The sequence below is a fragment of the Lemur catta genome, chromosome 5 (assembly GCF_020740605.2).
Source record: "Lemur catta isolate mLemCat1 chromosome 5, mLemCat1.pri, whole genome shotgun sequence".
In the NCBI taxonomy this organism is placed as follows: Eukaryota; Metazoa; Chordata; class Mammalia; order Primates; family Lemuridae; genus Lemur; species Lemur catta.
In genome coordinates, this window is record NC_059132.1 from 49624803 (window position 1) to 49649654 (window position 24852).

A 24852-nucleotide genomic window follows, 5' to 3' on the forward strand; every position below is an offset into this window, starting at 1 on the left:
GAAACGCTAAAATTGGGAAGACAGACTGTACCAAGTCAGTACAAATGGTGGAAATGTGAAACACCTGGAACTCTTACATACTGCTGGTAGTTTCTTAAAATGTTAAACGTGGGCTGGGCGTGATGGCTCACGCCTGTAATCCTAGCACTCTGGGAGGCTGAGGCGGGCAGATTGTTTGAGCTCAGGAGTTCGAGACCAGCCTGAGTAAGAGCGAGACCCCGTCTCTACTAAAAATAGAAATTATATGAACAGCTAAAAATATACGTAGAAAAAATTAGCTGACCATAGTGGCACATGCCTGTAGTCCCAGCTACTTGGGAGGCTGAGGCAGGTGGATCGCTTGAGCCCAGGAGTTTGAGGTTGCTATGAGCTAGGCTGACGCCACGGCACTCTAACGTGGGCAACAGAGTGAGACTCTGCCTCAAAAAAAAAAAAAAAAAAATGTTAAACGTGTACCCATCCTAACCCAGTATTCCAATTCTAGGTATTTACACAGGAGAAGTGACAACATTAGTCCACACAAAGGGATGTACGTGAATGTTTATACCCACTTTCTTTGTGATAGCTCCAAACTGGAAATAACCCAAATGTCCATCAGTAGATGAATGGATAAGCAAATTTCAGTATATACACACAATGGAATACTACACAGAAATGAAAAGGAATAAACTGTTGAAATGCGTAACATGAATGAATCTCGAAATAACTATTCCCAGTAAAAGAAGCCAGACAGAAAGAGTACATACTGTATGATTCCATTTGCATAAAATTCTACAGTATGGATAGAATATGGAAGTCTAGAAAATTCCTGAAACTATAGAGACAGATCAGTGGCTGCCTGGAAATGGTGTATTAGCTTTTTTCTTTTGTCCATTTTTATTGTGGTAAGAGCACTTAATATGACATCTATCCTCTTAACCCCTTTTAAGTGCATGATACAGTATTGTTAACTATAGGCAAATGTTGTACAGCAGATCTCTAGAACTTACTCATCTTGTTTGTATAGCTGACACTTTACACTTGTAGAACAACTCCTCATTTCCCCTTCTCCCCAGCCTCTGGCAACTGCCAATCTACTGTTTCTGTCAGTTTGACTGTTTTAGATACCTGTATAAGTGGGATCATGAAATATTTGTCCATTTGTGAGTGGCTTGTCTCACTTAACATAATGTCCTCCAGGTTCATCCGTGTTGTCACACATTGTTGGATTTCTTTCTTTCTTATGGCTGAATAGTATCCATTGTTTTCTTATGCCACGTTTATTTATCCATTCATCTGTTGGTGGACACTTAGGTTGATTCTATATCCCGGTTGTTGTGAATAATGCTGCAATGAACATGGGAGTGCAGATGTCTCTTCCACATACTGATTTCATTTCCTTTGGATGTATACTCAGGAGTGGGATTGCTGGATGATACTGTAGCTCTATTTTTAATTTTTTTTGAGGACCCATCAAACTGTTTTCCATAGCAGCTACACTATTTTACATTCCACCAACAGTGTACAGGGTTCCAATTGTTTCACATCCTCACCAACACTTGTTATCTTTTGTGTGTTTTATACTAGCAGACCATATATCTGATAAGAAATTAACATTAAAATATATGAGTAACTCCTATAAATCAATAGTAAAAAAAATCAGAGCAATTAAAACTGGGCAAAAGACTTGAACAGACATTTCTCCAAAGGAGATGTACAAATGGCCGACAGGTCTATGGAAGATGCTGAGCATCACGCATCACAGCAAGAGCTTTTGTTTACAGCACCTCAGGGGATTCTAAGGTAGATCTAGGCTTTGGAAACACAGCTCTTCAGCACTGGCCCAGTGGGCTGGTTATTTGCTGATCCCACTTTGCCGCTTTTTTCTTTGTATGCCTGACAGGCAACGGGCTCAACAAAGGTTTTTTTTATTTTTTTTTTAGATAAACAGATGTTGTCTGCCACAGAATATATGGAAATAGGTTGCACAATAAGAAGTTGCATGCAGAGTGGGGTACTTCCCATGCAGTGAGTTCATGATCAGACAGAGGGCACAGGAAGGAAAGACAAGTTAGGCATGTGAAGTGAGGGACAGAAGAGGGTGCTGGTTTTACCAGTTCCATTAATTTCATGTATTGTGTTTTAGGGCAGATTCTGCTTCCAGGGATGACAGAAAGCAAGAAACAAGTGTGTCGGTAATGTAATAAATTTAAAGCAATACTTCCCGAATTTTGGTTATTTGCATACCTTCTTCAAAATATGCCAATGCTCTACTCTTTACTTTCTATATTTTTCTTAATTAAATTTATCTTAGACTTATTTGAAAAGGAATCATTTCACTTTCAAATGGAAAATCAGAATTATTTGTAACAAATAGTAGGTAAGCCCCAAAATAAATACAGTTGAAAATAACAAGGTTAGCCTCTTGAACTATACTTTCACTTGATTTACATTTTTAATTCATTGCATACAATGGGCCTTATTAACTATAAACTACGAAAAGGTAAATCTGCCATACCCGGGATCATCTAGTTAGGTGGACAGAGAAATGTGCCCAGTCAATAAACTCATCAGGAGATAACATTTCATTTTAAGTCTCATTTGATGGCATATAGGTAAGGGAATATTGAAAGATAGACTCCTTCAGTCAATCCTTTGCTACTGTAGTAAGTGCTCATTTAGCTTTGTAAAGAGCCCCTGATCTTAGATGAGAGTTGGTTACGCCCTCTTACTGTGACCAAAGTGGCAGCATGGGTGAGAATGGGCACTGCCCATGGACCCCACACTGAAACTCACAGCCGGAGACATCTACCAAAAATGCAGACTTGGTCGTGTCTCTGCACTTCTTAAAACTCTTTAAAAGAAAAAGAAGAAAAAAACAACCTTTATTAGGCTTTGAGTCCAAATCTTGTTCTTGATTTATTTTTAAAAAAAGATTAGTGAGTAGAAGTGTTAAAGACCTAGCACCCAAGCCTTATCCTCAATAGAGCAGGCTTTTAAAAGAATTGAAATGTTTCCCTCTGAGTCAGTGTTGTTCAGTGACATGGTTTTGTGCCTATGTGTGTCATATGACACCTGTCCAGTGTGCCATCACTGGTGGCCTCTCACCTTGGGAAGCACAGTGCTCTATGCCTGTAGTCAGTGTATTTTTTTTTTAAATCTCTATAATGAATATTCAATGAACAGTTTTTCTAAAATTGAGACCATGAGCTTCAAACAAATGAGTTAAGACTTATTCTGGCTTCCTCCTAACAATGGTTCTCACTTGCTGCTACTCAGGCCTCAGATTGGCATCACCTGGGGAGCTGGAGCAACTACTATGATCTGGGTCCCTTTGCCAGAGAATCTGACTTTATTGACAAGGACAATGGCCAGGCATGGGGGTTTGTTTTTAAAGCCCCCTACTGGTGATTCTAATGTGCTGTGCAGCCAAACTTGAGAACCACTGCTCTCTAGATACTTTTGTTTCTGTAAATAACTTTCAACACCTTTTGATATAAAACCAGAGAAACTGGGAAAGCCTTGCTGCATGGCTTTAATACATTCAATGCAGGATGCATTAAATGCATTGATACTTTTACTTTACAATACACTGGGTTGGAGAACACTGGAACAAATGTGCAGGTTCCTCCAACCATTTCTTTAACTTAAAGAAAGTGTAGGCCGGGCGCGGTGGCTCACGCCTGTAATCCTAGCTCTGGGAGGCCGAGGCGGGTGGATCGCTCGAGGTCAGGAGTTCGAGACCAGCCTGAGCAAGAGTGAGACCCCGTCTCTACTAAAAATAGAAAGAAATTATCTGGCCAACTAAAAATATATATACAAAAAAATTAGCCAGACATGGTGGCTCATGCCTGTAGTCCCAGCTACTCGGGAGGCTGAGGCAGTAGGATCGCTTAAGCCCAGGAGTCTGAGGTTGCTGTGAGCTAGGCTGATGCCACGGCACTCACTCTAGCCCGGGCAACAAAGTGAGACTCTGTCTCAAAAAAAAAAAAAAAAAAAAAAAAGAAAGTGTAAGATGCAAATAGGACTGGCTCACAAAGGTCCTTTTAGAAATTACCTTCTCAATCTACCTAAGTGTCTATGGATAGACAAATGGGTAAAGCAGATGTGGTGTATATATGTGCAATGGAGTACTATTTAGTCTTAACAAGGAAGGGAATCTTGTCATTCGCAACAATATGGATGAACCTGGAGGCCATCATGTTAAGGAGGCAGGCACAGAAAGACAAATACTGCATGATCTCACCTCTGTGTGAAATCTAAGGACGTCAAACTCAGAAAAGCAGAGAGTAGAACAGTGGTTACCAGGGGGTGGGTGAGAGTGGGGGTGGCGAATTGGGGAGAGGTTAAAGGACACAAAAAGTTAGATAGGAATAAGTTTAAAAGACCTATTGTGTATTGTGACTGTAGTTAATAACAATGTATTGTATACTTGAAAATTGATAAGAGAGATTTTAGGTGAACTTACCAAAACAACATTAACATCTGTTAATTAGCTTGATTTAGCCATTGCACAATGCATATGTATTTCAAAATGTCATGTTGTGCACCATAAATAAATACAATTTTTATCAATTAAGAAAAATGACCTTTTCTATAAAACGTTGAATGGCTAAATATTTTAAAGGAAAAGTAATTTCGTCTTCAAAACATGAATTCATTTGAAAACTAGATAATTAACCATCACCCACCTTAAATCTCATGGGTCATGCTGTCATAAACAATGTCACCCTAGTGAGTGTTGGGAGTTGATTCTGTGTTTCGTCATTCCAGGCAGGAGGTGTGTCTCTCGGTGATGCGTTTCCTGTCTGAGAAGGTAATGTTAGATACTGTCACAACTTAGTGTGTTTGGATCCACAAGAATCCTCCCTTGCCTGAGATGAGAATGAATTGTTAGCAGTCCCTGGAGAGGCAGGGCAGTTTGGAGACAGGGCCCAAGAGATAGAGCTCAAATAGAGTGTGCTTTTTTGTTAAAATCCAAACAAACTCCCTATTAAAATTGAACATAAACATTTATTTGTCTCAGCATTATAAAAACTAATAGAAAAACAGAAAAAGATTTTTAAAATACTCATATAAATATCAAGATATAGTTGAATAATCCACTGGAAAGATTAAACTTGCCCTAAATCTCTAACCTTTTATAGTCCAGGCTTAATCTCAAAATGCTTTAAGGTTTAAACAGAAATGACCCCCCTGTTTGGTTTTAGTTCTTCTAAAGTGTACAGAGAAGCATGTCTTTGCAAAAAATATTTTGATACTTTCTTTTGTCATTTGATTTAGTATTTTGAAGTTGTAATGTTGGCACGATATTAAAGTGCCTCAGCTTTTGAACAGTTCTCTAACCTCTCTTCAGTTGCAAACATTTGGTTCAAGAGGATTTTGTCATCCTTTACAATAGCAGCTTGGTTGAGAATTTAGTAGTGGAATAATCCTTTTCTTCTTTTTCTTCGCCTCCTTACTTCTTTGTCTTTTTATTATGTGAGAGCCCAGTTTTCTAGAAGGAGTTACTTCTGTGTCTAGGTTTGTGGTAATATGTTTAGTTGTCCATAAGTGGCACTAACATCCCTTTAAAAGTTCTCATTTCTCATCTGTGTTTGTAAAAGTTTAATTACAGGAAACATCTCTTCTCTGAGAGTAGTCAAGATTCAAGTACCAGTACCAGTGAACTATCTTGGACCAGTAACCAAAAGAAGAAATCCCTAAAATCATACTCTAGTAGAAAAAAGATAAGAACCAGGAGTAGTATAAGAAGTAAGTTTGGCATATGTCTTTTGAGTCACTTTTCAAATAAATCAGTAGGTATTTATTTTTTAGTATGTGGTAGGAAAAGGTACCAAAGAAATATATGATCATGAGGTCTCTTTCCTTGCTATAATTACATTGGAAAGGCGAAATGAAACATGAAACAGAAGAATATGGGATTAACCAGCAATTAAATGTGAGCTATGGATAAATGGAGTAGGAGTTCAAATGAAAGGAATCTGGCATGTGCTGGAATCATCACGGAAATCTGCAAGGAAGAGACGGGTGGGACCTTAGCTGATGCTTGGGAAAAAGTGTAGGATCTGAAGAGGAGACAGGGAAGCGTTATTACTTAGGAAAAACTACAAGGACAAAACAAGGATATGAGAGTGACATTCGGGGCAGGTCTGGGGCAGAGAATTCATTCTGGTGGTGAGGAACAAGGTTGAATGATTAGAAAGGGAACTTTAGACATTTGAACATAAGTGGGAGTTGCTTTTTAGTATTTGCATGTTGGAAGGGGGAAAATGAATTTATGTCTTGTAAGTCAACGTATCCAGCATGTATTTGTTTTCTTTCATTTCAGTCTTGCCACTTTTCCCTCTCAATAGTGGCAGTGACCATGACCACAAGAAAGACCCAGTAAGTAAATTTTTTCTTGGCTGCCACATGCCCTGTGGGTTAGACTGCATTTATTTCTCAAATAATTTTCAGGAATACGAGAATAACAAACCATTGGTTTACTGGTATGTGAATCACTGCCAATAGAAACTGCAAGGACTTCTGAACATTTCATATGAATCTTGGGTAAAGATTTCGGATCTTTTTTCATTGTTCCCAAACGTTGCCAAAGGATGTTTACTATGAATGATGCTAAAAATCTGGGCCAATTTCCTACAAATATATGCTCTTTTGAATTTACATTTTAAAGTAAACTCAGTAAGTTCTTCCCTTAGTTTTGTTTGTTGACATGTCACTTCCAAAGCTTTTAATGATTTAATCATTTATTTCCTTTGTCAGTGGTTGGGATGCCTTTAAGCTTATATAAATATTGAATAAAGCCTCAAAGCTTTCTTAATTTTTCTTCACTTATCCTTTTTGTTACATCAGAGTAGTTAAGAATTTGGTTTTCAGTGTCTGCACTCATTCAAAACCAAATTTTGCCTCTTACTAGCTGAATTACCTCTCTCAGCAGTTGGTTTTTGTTTCTCATCAAATGAGATATATAAGGACTACAGAGTATAGTGCCACATACCTAGAGATTTTATAAAGGGCAGCTGCTGTGATTCTGAGGGTGTCAACAGCACACTGCCTGCCCCTGCAGAAATACCATGCAGCTGGCGCTCCAGCCATAGCTCTGTCTGCTTTCTTGAGTCAGCCTGGGGCATGTTGCCCTATGTGAATCTAAAGGGCTCTCATGTCCTGGAAGGACAGAGGTAGGCTAAACCTGTGAGCCAGAGTAATCTCTTAACTATTCATTGACCAGTTCAGCCTGAAACAATGAGTTATCAGTTAGAAATGGGCCAAAAGAACAGTTTCTAATAAATACAGCATTTGTCTTAAATAAGCACCAAAGAAACATCACAGCTTCAGAAATCCATAAACGTAGACTGTGCAACTGTCAAGAAGTCTATGCTGATTTTCAATGAGGACATTGCTGGTCTTGTGCAAATATTAGTATTCTAAATACAGTTTTCTCTGTATATGAGAATAATTTAGAGCAGGGATTGGTAAACTTTTTCTGTAAAAGGCCAGATAGTAAAATAGTTTAGGCTTTGAGAGCCGTACAGTCTCAGTGGCAACTACTCAGTTCTGCCTTTGTAGCCAGAGGACAGCTATAGACAACATGGAAAGAAATGGATGTGTTGTGTTCCAATAAAACTTTATTTACAAGAACAGGCAGCGGCTGTAGTTTGCTGGCCCCTGATTTAGAGCAGTGGTTCCCAAACATTCATGGTCATCAGAATGACCAGAATGGCTTGCTAAAACACAGATTCCTTAGTCCTATCCCTAGTGTTTTTGATTGAGCAGGTTATAGTTGGGGTTTGCGAATTTGCATTTCTGCCACATTCCCGGGTATTGCTGATGCTCCGGTCTGGGCCACGGTTTGAGAACCACTAATTTACAGTTATCAATTGAAATATGACCTAATGTTCTTCTGATTCAGGGATCTGTGGTCTTCACATTTATCTTCAAATGGAGTAAATCCAATTTTTAAGTTTCTTAAAAGGATATTGGAAATGTCTTGGGTTGGACAGAGTAGCTCGTGCCTGTAATCCCAGCACTTTGAAAGGCGGAGGTGTGAGGATCACTTGAGCCCAGGAGTTTGAGGCTAGCCTGGGTAACATAGCAAGACCTTGTCTCTACAAAAATAAATAAAAGAAAATGTCTTGGAATTTTTGTTTTGAATGATTATGAATACTAATACTTTAAAAAGGTTCTGTATTTTAGGCTAAACTTCTAAGACCATTACGGAAAGACGTGTCCAGGCAAAATGACACCATGCCTCCGCAAATTTCTGAAACAAAATTCCCAAGTAGTTCTGCCTTTTTAACTCTTGAAGATTCTGCGAAAAAAACAGGTACATGATTTTCTGTCGACTTACACAGAAAAAATTGTATTTTGGGAAAAGTAGTTTGAGATAAACAAAACATTTTTCTTTTAGTATCTATTGAAGAAAGTGTGAAGGTAAGATTGTTCTTCCCTTTTAATGTCTTTATTAGCAAAGGATGGAAGATGTTGTGTTTTAATTTTGCTTTGACATTGGAGATCAGCTTATGTACAAGAATTGCTGGTGTTCTTCCTCTTTTAAAGAAGCAAGACGACTCAAATGATGACCTGTAGCAGGGGTTGGTAAACTTTTGTCTGTGAAGGACCGGATAGTAAGTAGTTTTTGTTTTTTGATCCATATAGTTTCTATTGTAGCTATTCAACTCTCCAGTTATTGCGCAAAACTGACCTCAGACAAGATGTAAACCAACAACTGTGGCTGTGTTTCCATACAATTTTATTTATAAAATCACGTAGCAGACTATATTTGGCTTGGGGGCCAGAGTTTGCCAACTCTTGACTTAGAAGCTTTATCTTAACTCTCATTGTATTTTATTTTAACTGTCTGTATCTTTTAAGTTTATTAAGAGTAGTGATATCGTATTGTTCCCCTTTGTTATTCTGCAGCTTAGCACATTGCCAGGCATACAATGACACTTAGTAAACACTTTACTGACAACTTCTTAGTGGAGCTGCCACTGGAAGAAAAGAAGTAGAGAAAAGAAAAAAAAAAAAGGAGAGAGAAAAATATAGCATTAAAGAGGAAAAGGAAGGAAGACAGCAAGATGGGGAAAAAAGAAACAAAGGGACTACAAAATAGTCAATAAACAGTTAACAAAATGGCAGTAGTAAGTCCTTATCAATAATCACTGTAAATATAGGTGGATTAAATTCTCCTATCAAAAGACACAGAGTGGCTGAATGGATAGAAGAAACAAGATCCAACAGTATGTTGTTTATAAGAGATTCCCTTTAGCCTTAAAGACAAACATAAACTGGAAGTGAAGGAATGGAAAAAGATATTCCCTGCAAATGATAACCAAGAGATAGCACAGTTGTTGGCTATGCTTATATCAGACAAAGTAGACTTTCAGTCAAAATCTGTCACAAGAGACAAAGAAGGTTACTGTATGATGATAAAAGGGCTTACTTCATCAAGAGGATGGAGCAATTGTAAATATATATCCACTCAACATTACAGCACCTATCATCACTGTATGATGGTAAAAGGGCTTACTTCATCAAGAGGGTGGAGCAATTGTAAATATATATGCACTCAACATTACAGCACCTAAATATATAATGCAAATATTAACAGAACTGAAAAGAGAAATAGACAGCTATAGAAACCTAGTAAAGTTCTTTAACATGCCATTTTCAAAAAGGGATAGATTATGCAGACAGAAAATCAATAAGGAAACAGTGGACTTGAATAATACTGTCGACCAAATGAACCTAACAGACATATGCTGGACGTTCCATTCAACAGCAGTGGAACACACATTCTTCTCAAGTGTACATTGAACGTTCTCCAGGATAGATCATATGTTGGGCCACAAAACACATCTTAACAAATTTGATAAGCCTTAAATAATCTCAAATGTCTTTTATGGCCATGAGGGTATGCAACTAGAAATAGTAATAGGAGGAAGACTGGAGAATCCACAAATATGTGGAAATTAAACAACACACTCCTGAATAAACAGTGGATCAAAGAAAAAATCAAAGAGAAATTAAAAAGTATCTTGAGACAAATGAAAACAGAAACACAATATACCAAAACTTATGGGGCACAGCAAAAGCAGTGTTATTATAATAATAGGGAATTTTGTGGCAATTAAGTACCTACAGTAAGAAAAAAAAATCTAAAGCAACCTAACTTCACACCTCAGGAACCTGGAAAAGAACAAAGTAAACCCAAAGTCAGCAGAAGGATGGGAATAATAAATATTAGAGCATAAATAAAAGAAATAGAGACTAAAAAGACAACAGAAATGATCAGTGAAACTAAGAGTTGGTTTTTTTGAGAAGATAAACAAAATTGACAAATATTTAGCTAGACTAACCAAGAGATAGAGAGGACTCAAATAAAATTTGTAAATGGAAAAGGAGATAGTACAACATACACCGCAGGAATACAAAGGATCATAAGACAGTACTATGAACTGGGCAAATTATTCTCCAACAAATTAGACAACCTAAAAGAAATGGATGAATTCCTAGAAACAGTCAACCTTCCAAGACTAAATATGAAGAAATTGAAAATCTGAATAATGAGTAAGAAGATTGAATCAGTAATCAAACCTCCCAATAAAGAATAGTCTAAGACCAAATGGCTTCACTGGTGAATTACACCAGGCATTTAAAGAATTAGTACCAATCCTTCTCAAACTCTTCCAAAAGATTGAGGAGGATGGAACACTTCCAAACTCATTTTACAAGGCCAACATTACCCTATTACCAAAGCCAGATACCAATGCTACAAGAAAAGAAAATTACAGGCCAATATTTCTGGTGAAGATAGATGTAAAAGCCTCAAAGAATACTGACAAACCATATTCAGCACAGTAGTAGGATCATACATCATGTTCGAGTGGGATTTATCAGTGGGATGCAAGGATGGTTAACATATGCAAATCAATAAATGTGATAAACTTCATTAACAGAATGAAGGATAAATTCATAGAATCATCTCAATAGATACAGAAAAAGCATTTGACAAAATTTAACATCATGTTATGTTTTAAAAAACTCAACAAATTAGGTACAGAAGGTACCTCAACTTAAAGGCCACATATGACAAGCCCACAGCTAACATCCTACTCAATGATGAAAAGCTGAAAGCTTTTCCTCTAAGATCAAGAGTAAGACCAAGGTGCCCACTCTCACCACTTCTGTTCAACATAGTACTGGAAGTCCTAGCCAGAGCAGTTAGGCAAGAAAAGGCATCCGGATTTGAGAGGAAGAAGTTAAATTGTCTCTGTTTGCAGATTACATGATCTTATAAATAGAAAACCCTAAAGACTTCACCAAAAAACTGTTAGAATTAAAATAAATGAATTCAGTAAAGTTACAGAATACAAAATCAACAACAACAAAATCAGTTGTGTTTCTAAACACTAACAGTGAACAATATGAAAAAGAAATCAAGAAAATACCGTTTACGATAGCTCAGAAAAATACTTAAGAATGTATCTAACCAAGAAGGTGAACGACCTGTACGACATAAAATGGAAAAATAGTCCTCGTGCATGGATTGGAAGAATTAGTATTATTAAAATGTCATATTACTCAGAGCCATCTACAGATTTGATGTAATCTCTATTAAAAGTCCAGTGGCATTTTCCACAAAAATAGAAAAAAACAATCGCCAAATTCATGTGGAACTACAAAAGATTCCTAATAACCAAAGCAATCTTGAGCAAGAACAAAGCCAGAGGCATCACACTTCCTGATTTCAAATTATATTTAACAATTATAGTAATTAACACAAGATGGTCCTGGCATAGAGGCAGACACATAGACCAAGGTAACAGAATAGAGAGTCCAGAAATAACCCACACATCCAATCAATTACTCTTTGATAAGGGCACCAAGAATACATAATGGGGAAAAGAAAGTCTTCAATAATTGGTATTGGGAAAACTGGATATCCACGTGCTAAAGAATGAAACCTTTGTCTTACACTGTATACAAAAATTAACTCAACATGGATTAAAGGCTTTAAGATCTGAAACTGTAAAATTACTAGAAGAAAATAGAGGGGAAAAAACAACTCCTTGACATTGCTCTTGGCAATGATTTTTTTGATGATCCCAGAAGCACAGGGAACAGAAGCAAAATAAACCAGTGGGACTACATCAAACTCAAAACCTTGTGCACAGCAAAGAAAACAATAAAAGGGAAAGGCAACCTACACAATGGAAGAAAATTTTTGCAAGCTCTATATTTGATAAGGGGTTAGTATTTAGAATATATCAAGAACTTACACAACTCAATGGCAAGAAAACAATTCAATTAAAAATGGGCAAAGGGCCTGAGTAGAAATTTTTCCAAAGAAGATGTACAAATGACCAATGGGTATATGAAAAGGTGATCAACATTGCTAATTGTTGGAGAAATGCAAATCAAAACCATAATGTGATATCATTCTTGTTAGGATGGCTCTTATCAAAAAGATAAGAGATAACAAGTATTGCCAAGGGTGTGGAGAAAAGGGAACCCTTGTACACTGTTGGTGGGAATATAAATTGGTATACTCATTGTGGAGTACATTATGGAGTTTCCTCAAAAAGTTAGAACTATCATGCAGTCCATCAATCCCCCTTCTCAAGGAAATAACATCAGTATCTCAAAGAGAATTTTGTACCCCCTATGTTCATTGCAGCATTACTTATAAGAGCCAAGAAATGAAATCATCACAGATGTTCATCAATGGATAAATGGATGAAGAAATGTGGTGTACACACACATACACACAGAAATATTATTCAGCCATAAAAAAAGGAAAGTCTGTCATTTGTGACAACATGGATGAACCTGGAGAATACTATGCTAAGTGAAATAAACCATACACAGAAAGATAAATACCATGTGATCTCATATGTAGATTCTAAAAATGTCGAACTGATAGAAGCAGAGGGTAGAACAGCGGTTGCCAGGGACTGGGAGGTGGGGTAATGGGAGTTATTAAAGGATACAAACTTGAGTTATAAGATGAACAAGTTCTGGGGATCTAATGTGCAGCGTGAGTAGTGATGTGTTAATTAATTTGATGCTGATAATCATTACACTATATATATATATATATATATATTTCAATTCATAAAGAATAAAAGGAAATAAGGAAGGGGTATCTGAGGGAGAGCAGGGAAAGAATCACAAGATTGAGGTTGAAGAATCCTTACCAATGTAGTTGGGCCAGATGGGCAGCTATTGAAGGTGCTGATCCAGTCGAGGTACCAGGCTATTCATTTTATCTACAGAGCTACAAACCTAATAGGCATCTATGCCCAGAAAGATACAGTCAGTAGTTTTTTGTTTTATTTAGGACTGTGTTTCTTTTTTTTTTTTTTTGATGATGAGATTTAATATCTAGAGCGATAGTGAAATGTTACTGCTTCCAGGTTTTACTTGGTGTATTTATTCACTTGAAACTTTTCTAACACTTAGGGCTTCGAGGTCCTCACCCACTAAGCAAGTTCTCTTCCTCAGAGCACTCAGAAGATGAAGAAAATGTATATAAGGCACTACTTAATTGTTGGTAATTCATCTGGTTTTCCAGAATTAATATTAAGGGGTAACACAGCACCACTTGTTTCTTATTTTGCCATAAAATACATATGTTTGTGGTCTGTTTTGTTTTTAAGATTGTGAACCAAGAGTCATTACTGGACAGTACTAGCTTCAAACATACGCTGCAAAACTTGCAAGATAGAGGTGAGAGAATAATAAACTCTTTTTCTTATAGAATACAATGAGATTTGATTTTGGCAGGCTGGGCTGTTACATTGGAGCAGATAAAATCACTTTATAGAGTGACTATTGTCAGGCCATGGGGTGAGCAGAGGTCCAGGTAGGTGTTCATGCAGGTTAAGAGGAGAAACGGGGGCTTCATTCAGTTCACTCGGGAACCAGAACCGCTTGTGCCAAGGAAAATACAGCCTGAGACCAGAATCCACCAGCTGTTCACACCTCCTCTCCTGTCTCAGAGGAGGGCATGGTGGGGGCACCTAAGGATTTGGTCTAGAGCTTATTCCATCCCCAAGTGTGTAGGTCACTTGCAGTTTATAAGAAGTGTTCTAAAAGGTTGTCTGGACAAATTATTAAAACTTCTGAATTCATTTTCTCATAATCACAGTGCTATGAAAGTTTCCAGTCTAGTTCACAGTGTTGTCTATGATACGGTATATAATGTTGTATAGAATATAACATAATGAATTAATATAACACCTCTCTACTCTTTATGGTGTTTCTTAACTGCGTGTTTTTTCTTTACATTTTAAATTATGTATCAGAAAGATTCAAATAGTTATAAATTGTTTTTCAAATAGTAACACAATAAATATCTACAAATCACCATCCACTTTGCAGATGTTTGCTTTATAATCCTTCTTTAAACTGCCCACATCTGACAAGCTCTTCTGAACGTACAGTATTTTTTCAGAACGCACAAGTGGGGGAAAAAAGTAGTGGAATCAAATACAAAATTGATTCCTAGGAATTCTTTGTATATTCTGGACATGAGTCCTTGGTTACATATGTTATAAATATCTTCTGCTTTGTGGTTTGCACTTATCTCTCTGTATATGAATTTATAATTGCTGTTTTGATAAAAGGCTTTAATTTTAGTGAATTCTAATTCATCAATCTTTCTTCTGTGGTTAGTCATGTGAAATTCTTTTCTACCAAAAAGTCATATTATCATATATTACTTACTGTTTTAATACAAAATGCTGTACATTTCTAAGTACTGCTTTAGGTGAATCCGACATTGTAGGATATAATATATTCTACAATATATAACATTTGTTATTGTTTAGTTTGAAATATTCTTTAATACATAACATTTGTTATTTAGTTTAAAATATTTTCTATTTTTTATTTTGATTTTTTCATTGATCTAGTGTACTTAAAAGTTAATTCTCAATAATACAGGATTTCTTTAGCTAGAGAACGAAATGTCTTTCCATTGATTTGTATTGTCTGTGTGTTTTATAGAATTTTAAAGTTTTCTCCATGAAGGGCTTATGTATTGTTGATGTTAGTTCCTAGATATTTGTGATTTTGTTATGATTTTGTTACTGTTGTTTTTAAATTTGTTACTGCTAAAGCAGAGAAATGCTTTTGACTGTTATAATCCTGCATCTGACAACCTTCTGGGCTCTTATAATAATTTCTCTGTTGATTCTCTTGGTTCTAAGTTGATGATTCTATTATTTGCAAAAAATAATAGATTATCTCTCCCCTTCTGATACTTAGATCTTTTGTTTTCCATTCTTCATAGCATTGGCTAGTATCTTCAGTATATGTTAAACATAGCAGTGAAAGTCTGCATTTTTTTCTTATTTTTAACTTTGTAACAAATGAATCTGAAGTCTCTCCGTTAAGTAAAATATATACTTGCTGTATATTTTTGGTATATAATCTTTACCAAGTTAAAGAAGTTCCTTTCCATTCAGAGTTTGCTCTGAGTTTTTTTGAATCATAAATAGTATTGAACTTTATGAAATGTGTTTCCTGCATCAACTGAGATAATCAAATGAATTTTCTCCTTTAGTTCATTTTTTTCCTTCCAAATTTATTGAGGTATAGGTGGCAAATAAACATTGTGTATATTTAAGGTATGTATTGGTGATGTTTTGATGTCCATATGCATTGTTAAATGATTATAATCAAACTAACGAACATATTGATCACCTCACATAGTTATCTTTTCTGTGTGTGTCATAATAGTTAAGACCTACTCTCCTAGCAGATTTTAAGTCCATATACATTATTATTCACTGCAGTCATCATGCTGTGCATTAAGTCTCCAGAACTTAATCATAACTGAAAGTTTGTACCCTTTGACCAATATCTCCCATTTTCTCCACCCACTGGGCCCTAGTAACCACCCTTCTATGTTAAGTGAAGTAAGACAGACGCAGAAAGACCAACACTGCATGACTGTACTTATATGTGGAATTTTAAAAAGTCAAACGCATAGAAACAAAGAGTAGAGGGGTGGTCTTTTTTGTTTATTAATGTGGCAAGTTACACTGATAGGTATTATGTTGTCGAACCACACTTGTGTTCCTGGGATGAACCTCACTTGATCATGGTGCATTTAAAAAAATATATACTCTTGGGTGTTTTTAGCTCATAATTTATTAATGAGCTTTACATCTACATTCATGAGGAACAGACTTAAGCTTTTCTCCTGCTATCATTGAAATCAGTGTCACAGCAGCCTGTGGAGGGAGGCTGAGCACCTCTCTCTCTGCTTTACTGGGAAAGTTCATCTACAATAAGGTAACTGTTTCTTAAAAGTTTGGTAGAAATCACCTGTCAAATTATCTGGGAATTTTGAGGATAGGAAGTCTTTGTTATAATCATCATCATCATCACCATGATGATTATTATTTGAAACAGGGTCTCACTGTGTCACCTGGGCTAGAGTGAATGGCATCATCATAGGTCACAGCAACCTCAAACTCCTAGGCTCAAGTGATCCTCCTGCCTCAGCCTCCTGGGTAGCTGGGACTGCAGGCATATGTGCCACCATGCCCAGCTAATTTTTCTATTTTTTTGTAGAGACACAGGTCTAATTCTTGCTCAGGCTAGTCTCAAATTTCTGACCTCAGCCTCCCAAAGTCCTGGGATTACAGGTGTGAGCCACTGCACCCAGCCTTACTTGTGTTTTAATGTTTACTCGAGAACTTTTGATGTGCTGTGCTTCCAGAACTGAAAGCAAGCAGGGTAATTTTATTTATGGTATAGCATTTTGCCCTCATCTGCCTTCTTAGAGAGGCCCCCAGAATCAGAAAGGAGTTAGGTGCTTAGCTCCTTCATTCCATTCAGTGCTGTGAATGCCTAGTTCAGTGCCTCCCATGTAGAGGCATTCTGTATTTGCCAAGGTAACCGAGTAAGAAACTTATAAAAAAACCCAACATTTAATGATGTACTTCTGCATGACTCCATATTTGAATAAGCAATTATACGTGGTCACAAATATTTGTCAATTGGTTTATAGATTTTTAAAATGCATTAATGCATACCAAAGATATTTTAGCAGTTCCCATCAGACTGAGTAATTCAATGGTAAAGATGATCCTTAATTTTTCATATTCTCGGCACTTGATAAACGTTGGTAGAATAAACAAAGGACTTGGCAGTGAGGAAGTGCTGTAAATATCACATAGGAGAACTTTTGGTCAAGATGCTATTCTGTTGGCCTTTATCATTCTGTGCCACAGGGTGTCGCTTCAGAGCAATGTTTAAAAAAAATGCCTTAACTTAGGCGACCTGGCTGTTAACCATAGGATTGGTTCTTGTCGAGCGTTAACAATTGTTTTTACCAGAAATATGAGTTTAAAAATGCAGTGTGAACACCAAACTGTGTTCTCTAAAACTTGTGCCTTGGAGGCCACCCCAAACAAGTTCAGAAGCTCCTCAGATTGCCAAAGTCTTCAGTTATCATGGAAATAAAGAAAGCTATGTTCTTGTGAGAGCAAGGACACACCCCGTCTGTCAGCCACCCACAAACACATGGATTTTGCATTTCTTTGGAGATGACCGTTACTATGTTTGTGTTCATTTTTGCGATGTTCTCTGTGTGTAGCTTTAACTCTTTTCTGAGAATGCTGAAAAGTGCTGGTTAACAGAGGTATGCAGTTACCATGGAAATAGAACCTAGCCAAGGACATCACTTAGGATTTGTAGCCTTTCATGACATAGCACGGGTTCCTCTGGAGAGCCATACCTTGGGTACTGGTAAAGCACTGTACCAGCATCGCCACTTCAGAGAAGGGTTCTGTGTGTCAGGCTACTTCCACATCCATGAAGTCATCTGTCTGGATGATCCTAGCTAGTAGGGTCACAAATTCCATATAATTAATTCAAGGGCTGACCAGGTTGTTTATGCTGTGTTCCTGGATTTCTCTTTCTGGTGGATATAACTAGTATCTGTGCTGGCAGATGCCCTGCTTTACCCTGCATGGATATGATATGTCCAAATTCAAGCCTGTGCTTTGGGCTTTTGCTACAAATTTGCTATAAAGGAGGAAGAAGAAGAAAATAAAATGTCCCAGAAAGGGCAGAACAGTCAGCAAAGAAGAAAATGTAATGGTCATTCATCAGTGCCTAATTGAGGCTATCTGGAATCCCTTCTAAGTGGTTCTTTTGGGCCCTGACTTGGGGTATAGACACCACAGAAGATTCAGGCATGAGTGCTGTTTGCCTTGAGTCTGGAAGAGGAGGATGGAGCTGTACCTGGGTTCCTTCACTGATTTTTAAAAATCTTTTGCTCTTGAAACAATGTGACCCTATAGAAAATATCCATCCAAACCTTTCAAATAAATGAACACACCTAAATATAAGTACAGTGAGAAGAACAAGATACTAACTTGTATAAAACGTCTCTCACGGTTGAGAGTATATCTTATGTTTTTAATTTTATTAATTTATATTTTTATTTCAAAGAGGCTGGATATTGGCTCTTCCAAGTTCTGCAGAGTAGGAATGTGATCTCTAGTGAGATTTCTAGTTTATGATAATTCTATTATAGAATACAAATTAAGGTGTCCTATGAAGTTCATCATTCATATATGATCATTTATTTGCATATCTCTTATTACTAGTTTAGACCTTTTGGCTTTTGGATCATCCTTCTCTCAATTAGTATTTATTACCTCTCTTGTTTTTCTTTTTCCTTTTAATAAAAATAATCTAAGTTGATATTTAAACCTAGGTTATTAATTTTTCTTAAAAAAACACCTTTATTATATATATACCACAGAGCATGAACTATTTTAAGATTGACTATTCTTTGATATAATTTTAACACAATTTTCCTATTCGTTTTGTCACCTTGAAGTTGGTAACTGGTATTTCCTGCTGTGGTGCAAGTTCTAAAAATTAGTATGTTTAGAGCTTTCCCCCAAAAGTAGTTCTAGCAGATCTTAAAATACCAAATTTCTTAATTTCTATTTATCTGTTTATATAGTTGGTATTTAGGTCTCTAAAGTTTGTGTTGCTTCTCTACCTCTATCCTCACCAGTAAGAGAATCAGAATAAGAGAACTGAAATCAATTCTTATCTATTTTATCGAGATCTCCTTTGTGCATGTCCAGTATCTTATTTGTAGGAGCTGGGTATTCCTTCATTTATTCAGCAAATGTTTAATGAGTGTCTACTCCATGCCAGACACTTTTCTAGGTGGCAGGGGTATTGTAGGGAAGAAAACAGGCAAGATGCCTGACCTCATTGGAGTTGACCTCCCAGTGGGGAGACGGATAATGCACAAGAAAAGTAAAACATGTAGTATGTTCTATGTGAGGAAAGCTAAGAAAAAGTTAAGCAGGGAAAGGGGTTTAAAAAGTTGGGAGGCTGTGTTGAAATTTTAGATTGGGTGGCCAGAGAAGTCCTTAGTGCAGATATATGGGGAAGTGCTATAGTCAGAAGGAACCTCAGGTGCAAAGGCCTTGAGGCGAGAATATGCCTGGCGTGTCCGGGGATCCACAGGGAGACCGGGGTAGCAGGAGCAGGGGGAAGAAAGGACACTTGCCTCTTTACTGCCCACAGCCTGTTGGCCCCATTACACAACTCCTTGTGCTTAGTAACATCCAAATATTCATTGAGTGATTTAGTGAAATTGGATTCCAGAATTTTCAGAGGGAAAATCAGTAGTGAATAGGGTGGGTATGGGAAGAAAGAAGAAGTGAGATGACGTCATAGCTGAGGGTATAGAAAGGAAGAGAGTGGTTTAGATGGGGAAGAAAAGAATTGGGTGGGTTTTGAGACGGGGATGCTCGACAGTCCATTGGGAACTTGTTTACCACTAGCGAGAGCTCAGGCGAGAGGGAGGGTGAGAAGCTGATAGTCGAAGGTGTGGAACTGAGGAGATCCTCCAGAGAGGTGGCCTTGGGCAGGGTCACAGTGTGGGCATTGGGGGGACCTCAGGCCTTGAGGATGGAGAAGCGGTTAGTTTTATGTAATGTGTTATGTTTGTTGTCCATAAGGCATCTTCACTCCATCCTGAGAAGTTGTGCCAGAGAGCTTGAATGAGTCTGCCCTTCTCACAACCTTTGAAAACTTCACTAGAGAACTGAGAAGAAAATACAAGGTAATAGTCCTAATACCACTAAAAGTGGAAAGCGAACTTGCCATGAATCTGAAGGACATTCTGGTAAGTGATACGAGCCAGACAAACACTGCACAAGCTCACTTACCTGTGGAATCTAAAAAAGTTGATCTCATAGAAACAGAGTGGAAGGGCTGTTGCCAGGGGTTGGGGTAGAAGAAATGGGAGATGCTGGCCAAAGGGTACAGACTTTCAGTTACAAGATGAGTAAATTCTGGAGACCTAATGTACACTGTGGTAACTGGTTAATGGTGATGTTACTGTATACTTGAGATTTGAGCTCTTCATTATTCTTACACACACACAGTTTGGTGAGGTGATGGATATATTAATTAGCTTGATTGTAGTAATCACTTCACAGAGTGCACATATATCATATGTATACCTTGAACATATACAACTTTTATTTGTCAGTTATACCTCCAGAAAGCTGAAAAGAAGAAAAAAATTAGTTCATTAAAAGCTTAAAGTCACAAGTTCATGTCATTCATCAATGGTGTTATCCGAAGATGCTCCTGCATCTTTGGGGAGAAGTATTTGTCATAGATGTGACCACTGATTTTAATGTCTTTGTGAATTGTAGTTTGTATTTATATCTGTTCCATGTCCATTTGCTCCAATAGGACCAAAGGGACCTATGTGGAAATCAGAAGCATGGTTTGGTTTCAATGGTAGTGTTTTCACACAGCTGAACTACCGGAAAACAATGATTTGGTCATGCTAATAGATAAGGAAGAGAAAAGAGGGAACCAAGCGAAGGACTGGAGAGGAGTTGGGGGACAAAGAAGGAGGTAGACTGTGGCTGGTTGGTCAGCTGAGTTGTGGCAGGTCTTGAGACACATGCATGTACAGGTTGTCCTAAAATCTTGTCTACGGGATGAACATTAGAGCTATTTTAGTCCCCTCCTTTTTCTGTCCAGTTATTTATAAATCTCTAATGACTTATTAGCACTTTCGAGAAAAGTATCTTATCCTAACCAAATTCATTTAACTAACTTGGAAGATCTTCAAAGTCCTGTCTTACTTTCTGTGATACCAATGTAAGCCGATTTATTATGGGTATTTGTTCACAGTATTCAATATGCGTATTGGTAGCATGAATATAAATTTTCCCATTTTAGCTTGTTCTGTATTGCTAATGCCTGAAAGGTGTGTAGGGGGATGCCTTATCATAGTTCTTGAACACTAATGCTAGCTATGAATATTACCATGTGCTGGCAGCGTCTTTTTAACACAAACCATGCACTCAACTTACATATTTATATTTAACCAAAATGTGATCATTTTGTTGTTGTGGTGGTGGTTTAGGTTAGGTACAGAAGGAGTCCACTTTATTCAAAAGATGCAAAGAAAGCACCGAATTGCATAATGAAACTTTTAAACCAGATATACCTGTGCAGGTAAGTATTAGATTTCAAAACAAGGTGACAGATGTGTGATCACCCACCAACAGCATTTATCTCATGTACGTCACTTAGCCCTTCTAGGTTTGTGGTTCTTCATCTATATGAAGAGGGGGTGACTTAAATGCCCTCCTTAAGTCTCTTCGTGGTCTACCACTGTATGATCCTAAAACGCTATTCTTAAAGAATTTTTAATCCAATTGTAAAGACAGGGCAAGCACGGATATATATTTAAAAAATGCTGGATAAATGATAGTGTTAATATATCCATACAATGGACTGTTATTAAAAGAAATTAAATTCTAATGCATGGATGAACCCCAAAAACATTATGTTACAGGAAAGAAGCCAGACACAAAGGGACAAATATTGTATAATTCCACTTATGTGAGGTACCTAAGTAGTCAAATTCATAGAGACAGAAAGTACAATAGAGGCTGCCAGAGGTTGGGGGATGGGGGAGTTATTGTTTAATGGGGACAGAGTTTTTTTTTTGGGATGATGGAAAAGTTCTGGAAATGGATATTGATGATGGTTGGAAAACACTGTGATATAGCTAATGCCATTAAATTGTGCACTTAAAAGTGGTTAAAAGGGTAAGTTTTATGTATATTTTACCCCAGTTCGGAAATGCTACACACACACACACCCTTATGACCATATAGCAAGAAGTACAAAGGTGCTGTGAAAGGGGGTACAGGGAACACTACACACACACACACACACACACACACACACACACCCTTATGACCATATAGCAAGAAGTACAAAGGTGCTGTGAAAGGGGGTAGAGGGAACACTACACACACACACACACCCTTATGACCATATAGCAAGAAGTACAAAGGTGCTGTGAAAGGGGGTAGAGGGAACACTACACACACACACACACACACACACACACACACCCTTATGACCATATAGCAAGAAGTACAAAGGTGCTGTGAAAGGGGGTAGAGGGAACACTACACACACACACACACACACACACACACACACACACACACCCTTATGACCATATAGCAAGAAGTACAAAGGTGCTGTGAAAGGGGATAGAGGGAACACCACACACACACACACACACACCCCTTATGACCATGTACCAAGGTGCTGTGAAAGGGGGTAGAGGGACGGTTCCTATAGTGATCAGAGTTAATCCAGAGCCATTACAATGGAAGCGCTTCTTGAATCAGGTTCTAGAAACCAAAATTTGAATGGTACAGGGAAGGTGAGTATAGAAATTGCTCCTTGTTGGGAAGAATGGTCTGTAAATAAAGAAGGGAAGAAAGGAATGAAGAGTCAGTTTATTCAACTGAAGGAGAAAGTTTCTTGGGGTAGAATAATAGCATTATGGTTTTAATAGAAATTTGTGAGACTTTTCAAATTCTTATATACATGTAATGTCATTTGGTAGTTGAAACAAGCCCCAGAAGGGCTTTGGATTTGTGGAATTCTCATTATCTTTGGTGGGGATACACTCCGTCATGTATTGGTTCAACAAAGGCACGCCGAGCAACGCTGGGTGCCACGCCCTGTGCTCCACGCGAGAGCACAGTAAGGACAAGCACCAGGAGCTCCTGTCTTCAGGGAACATGTAGTCTAATGGGGAACACAAACAATAAGCAAATAAGCAACGTACATGGAGCTCAGACACAGAATAGCAACTGTTAAGAGTTTTAGAGCGAAAACCTAGAGGTGGGAAAAGAATGTATTAGCCCTTACCTGACGACAGCTGTCAGGCCAGCGTAAGGCAAGAGGAAGGGGAGCGAGTGGAAGGTAGGAAGGGATGGTCGGCCTCCACTCCTCTTCCATGGAGTCGTCTGTCCTGTGTTCTGCTAAGAGTTAATGTTGAAACACCAGCTGTCTTTGTGCTGCTGTTGAAAGACTGTGGTTAGGTTTCTGAGGCCGGGAATGAGTGAACAGGGAAGGGCAAGAAGAGACAGGAAATGCCCACATGTTTTCAAGACAGTTAATGTCTGGAGAGGAATCTGAATTAATCTTATAATTAGAGAATTAATTAAGAGTATCTTTTGTCACATCCAAGTAGTCCTAATGAAGTTTGTTGGTTTTTACATTTGTCAGACTCAATAAGCTAGAGAAGTTTCAGAATTTTGTTCTTCAAGGGTTGAGCAATCTTGAGAAGGATATTCAGCCCCTGGAACACCTTGAAAAGGACGCTCTGGTAAATTCTCTCTGTTTGGAATGTTCTCTGTGATTTGAGAAGATCTTTTCCAGAGAAAAATAACTGCTAACTACTTAAACAAATCTTTTGTTCAATTTTAGGAGTTCGAGGGGAAACAGTCTGCTGATCTGAAATTGTTCTGTGATCTGCAAGTGCTGAGGTACTTTTGAAAGTGTTCTTTGTAGGAGCATTTTAGTTGAAGCATGAGGTAGTGCTTTAGCTAGAGTATGGGCTGTCAGTATTGGTACAACTCATGTAAGCAGCTGAGTAGCTACTTCTTTTCAAACTTGGCCACTTCTGAGTCCCCTCCCTGAGGACACAGTGTGGCCAATGATACCAGTGGAGAATGGGAAATTTTGAAAAGCCCACCAGGATCATCCAAATTTCTGTGTTTTTGATTTCAATAGTTTATTTTTAAGCAGTATTTTAAAAAATTAAAATGATTAGATTTTGAGCAGAATGTTTCAGTTTCTGAGTAAACAGTTGATTTTTAGTTATACATCAAATTGTGCTTTTGACAGGCTATATTCTGTATGTTTTGTTTATATTTGTATATATTTTCAACATATTTACACACAGATTTTTTTAAACAACAAATGGTTTTACCCGCCACAGTTCCCTTTGTTGTAATTAGTGTACATCCTGAGGCTGCTGTGTCTGTCCCTCTGGAATATTGCCCTGTCTTCTGGGGAAACAGAGAGTGGAGGCTGTTACATCTCTATCTCTGCCCTCAGGGAAGATTCTAGTGTTCTCGCCCCACTTGAATAATCAGAAGGAATCCGTCTATAAATTTGTCATGGCTCAATCTTTATCTTGCAGTTAAGAATAAGCTGCTTTTACAGAAATCTAAGTCAGATGGTTTTAGGAAGGATATAATTCTGGTCATGCCATATATTTTAAAGCCAAAAAAAAAAAAAAAATCTTCAAATTTGACTTATCCATCCTACCATTTATTTCAGTTAACACAATTAATAATAATGACTGTATGGACCATTTTCAAAATCCTTTCTCTCTCTCCTTCTCTCTCTCTCTCTGGCATTATACATGATTAAAGGTGATGATACCCCCTTTTTTTTGAGACAGAGTCTCACTCTGTTGCCCAGGCTAGAGTGCCGTGGCATCAGCCTAGCTCACAGCAACCTCAAACTCCT

The 24852-nt window shown here is 37.7% G+C and overlaps 1 protein-coding gene across 1 annotated transcript in view; it reads left to right on the plus strand.

Moving 5' to 3' along the window:
- The window catches only part of LOC123638770 (synaptonemal complex protein 2-like), a 56238-nt gene that overhangs the window by 12114 nt on the left and 19272 nt on the right, over positions 1-24852 (plus strand). The window contains exons 5-14 of the mRNA XM_045552601.1: positions 2126-2174; positions 5586-5733; positions 6311-6366; positions 8176-8305; positions 13447-13537; positions 13644-13713; positions 19995-20098; positions 21425-21516; positions 23602-23701; positions 23803-23861. Of these exons, the coding sequence (XP_045408557.1) occupies positions 2126-2174; positions 5586-5733; positions 6311-6366; positions 8176-8305; positions 13447-13537; position 13644 (475 nt within the window). The 3' untranslated portion in view covers positions 13645-13713; positions 19995-20098; positions 21425-21516; positions 23602-23701; positions 23803-23861. The remainder of the gene's footprint in view (positions 1-2125; positions 2175-5585; positions 5734-6310; positions 6367-8175; positions 8306-13446; positions 13538-13643; positions 13714-19994; positions 20099-21424; positions 21517-23601; positions 23702-23802; positions 23862-24852) is intronic.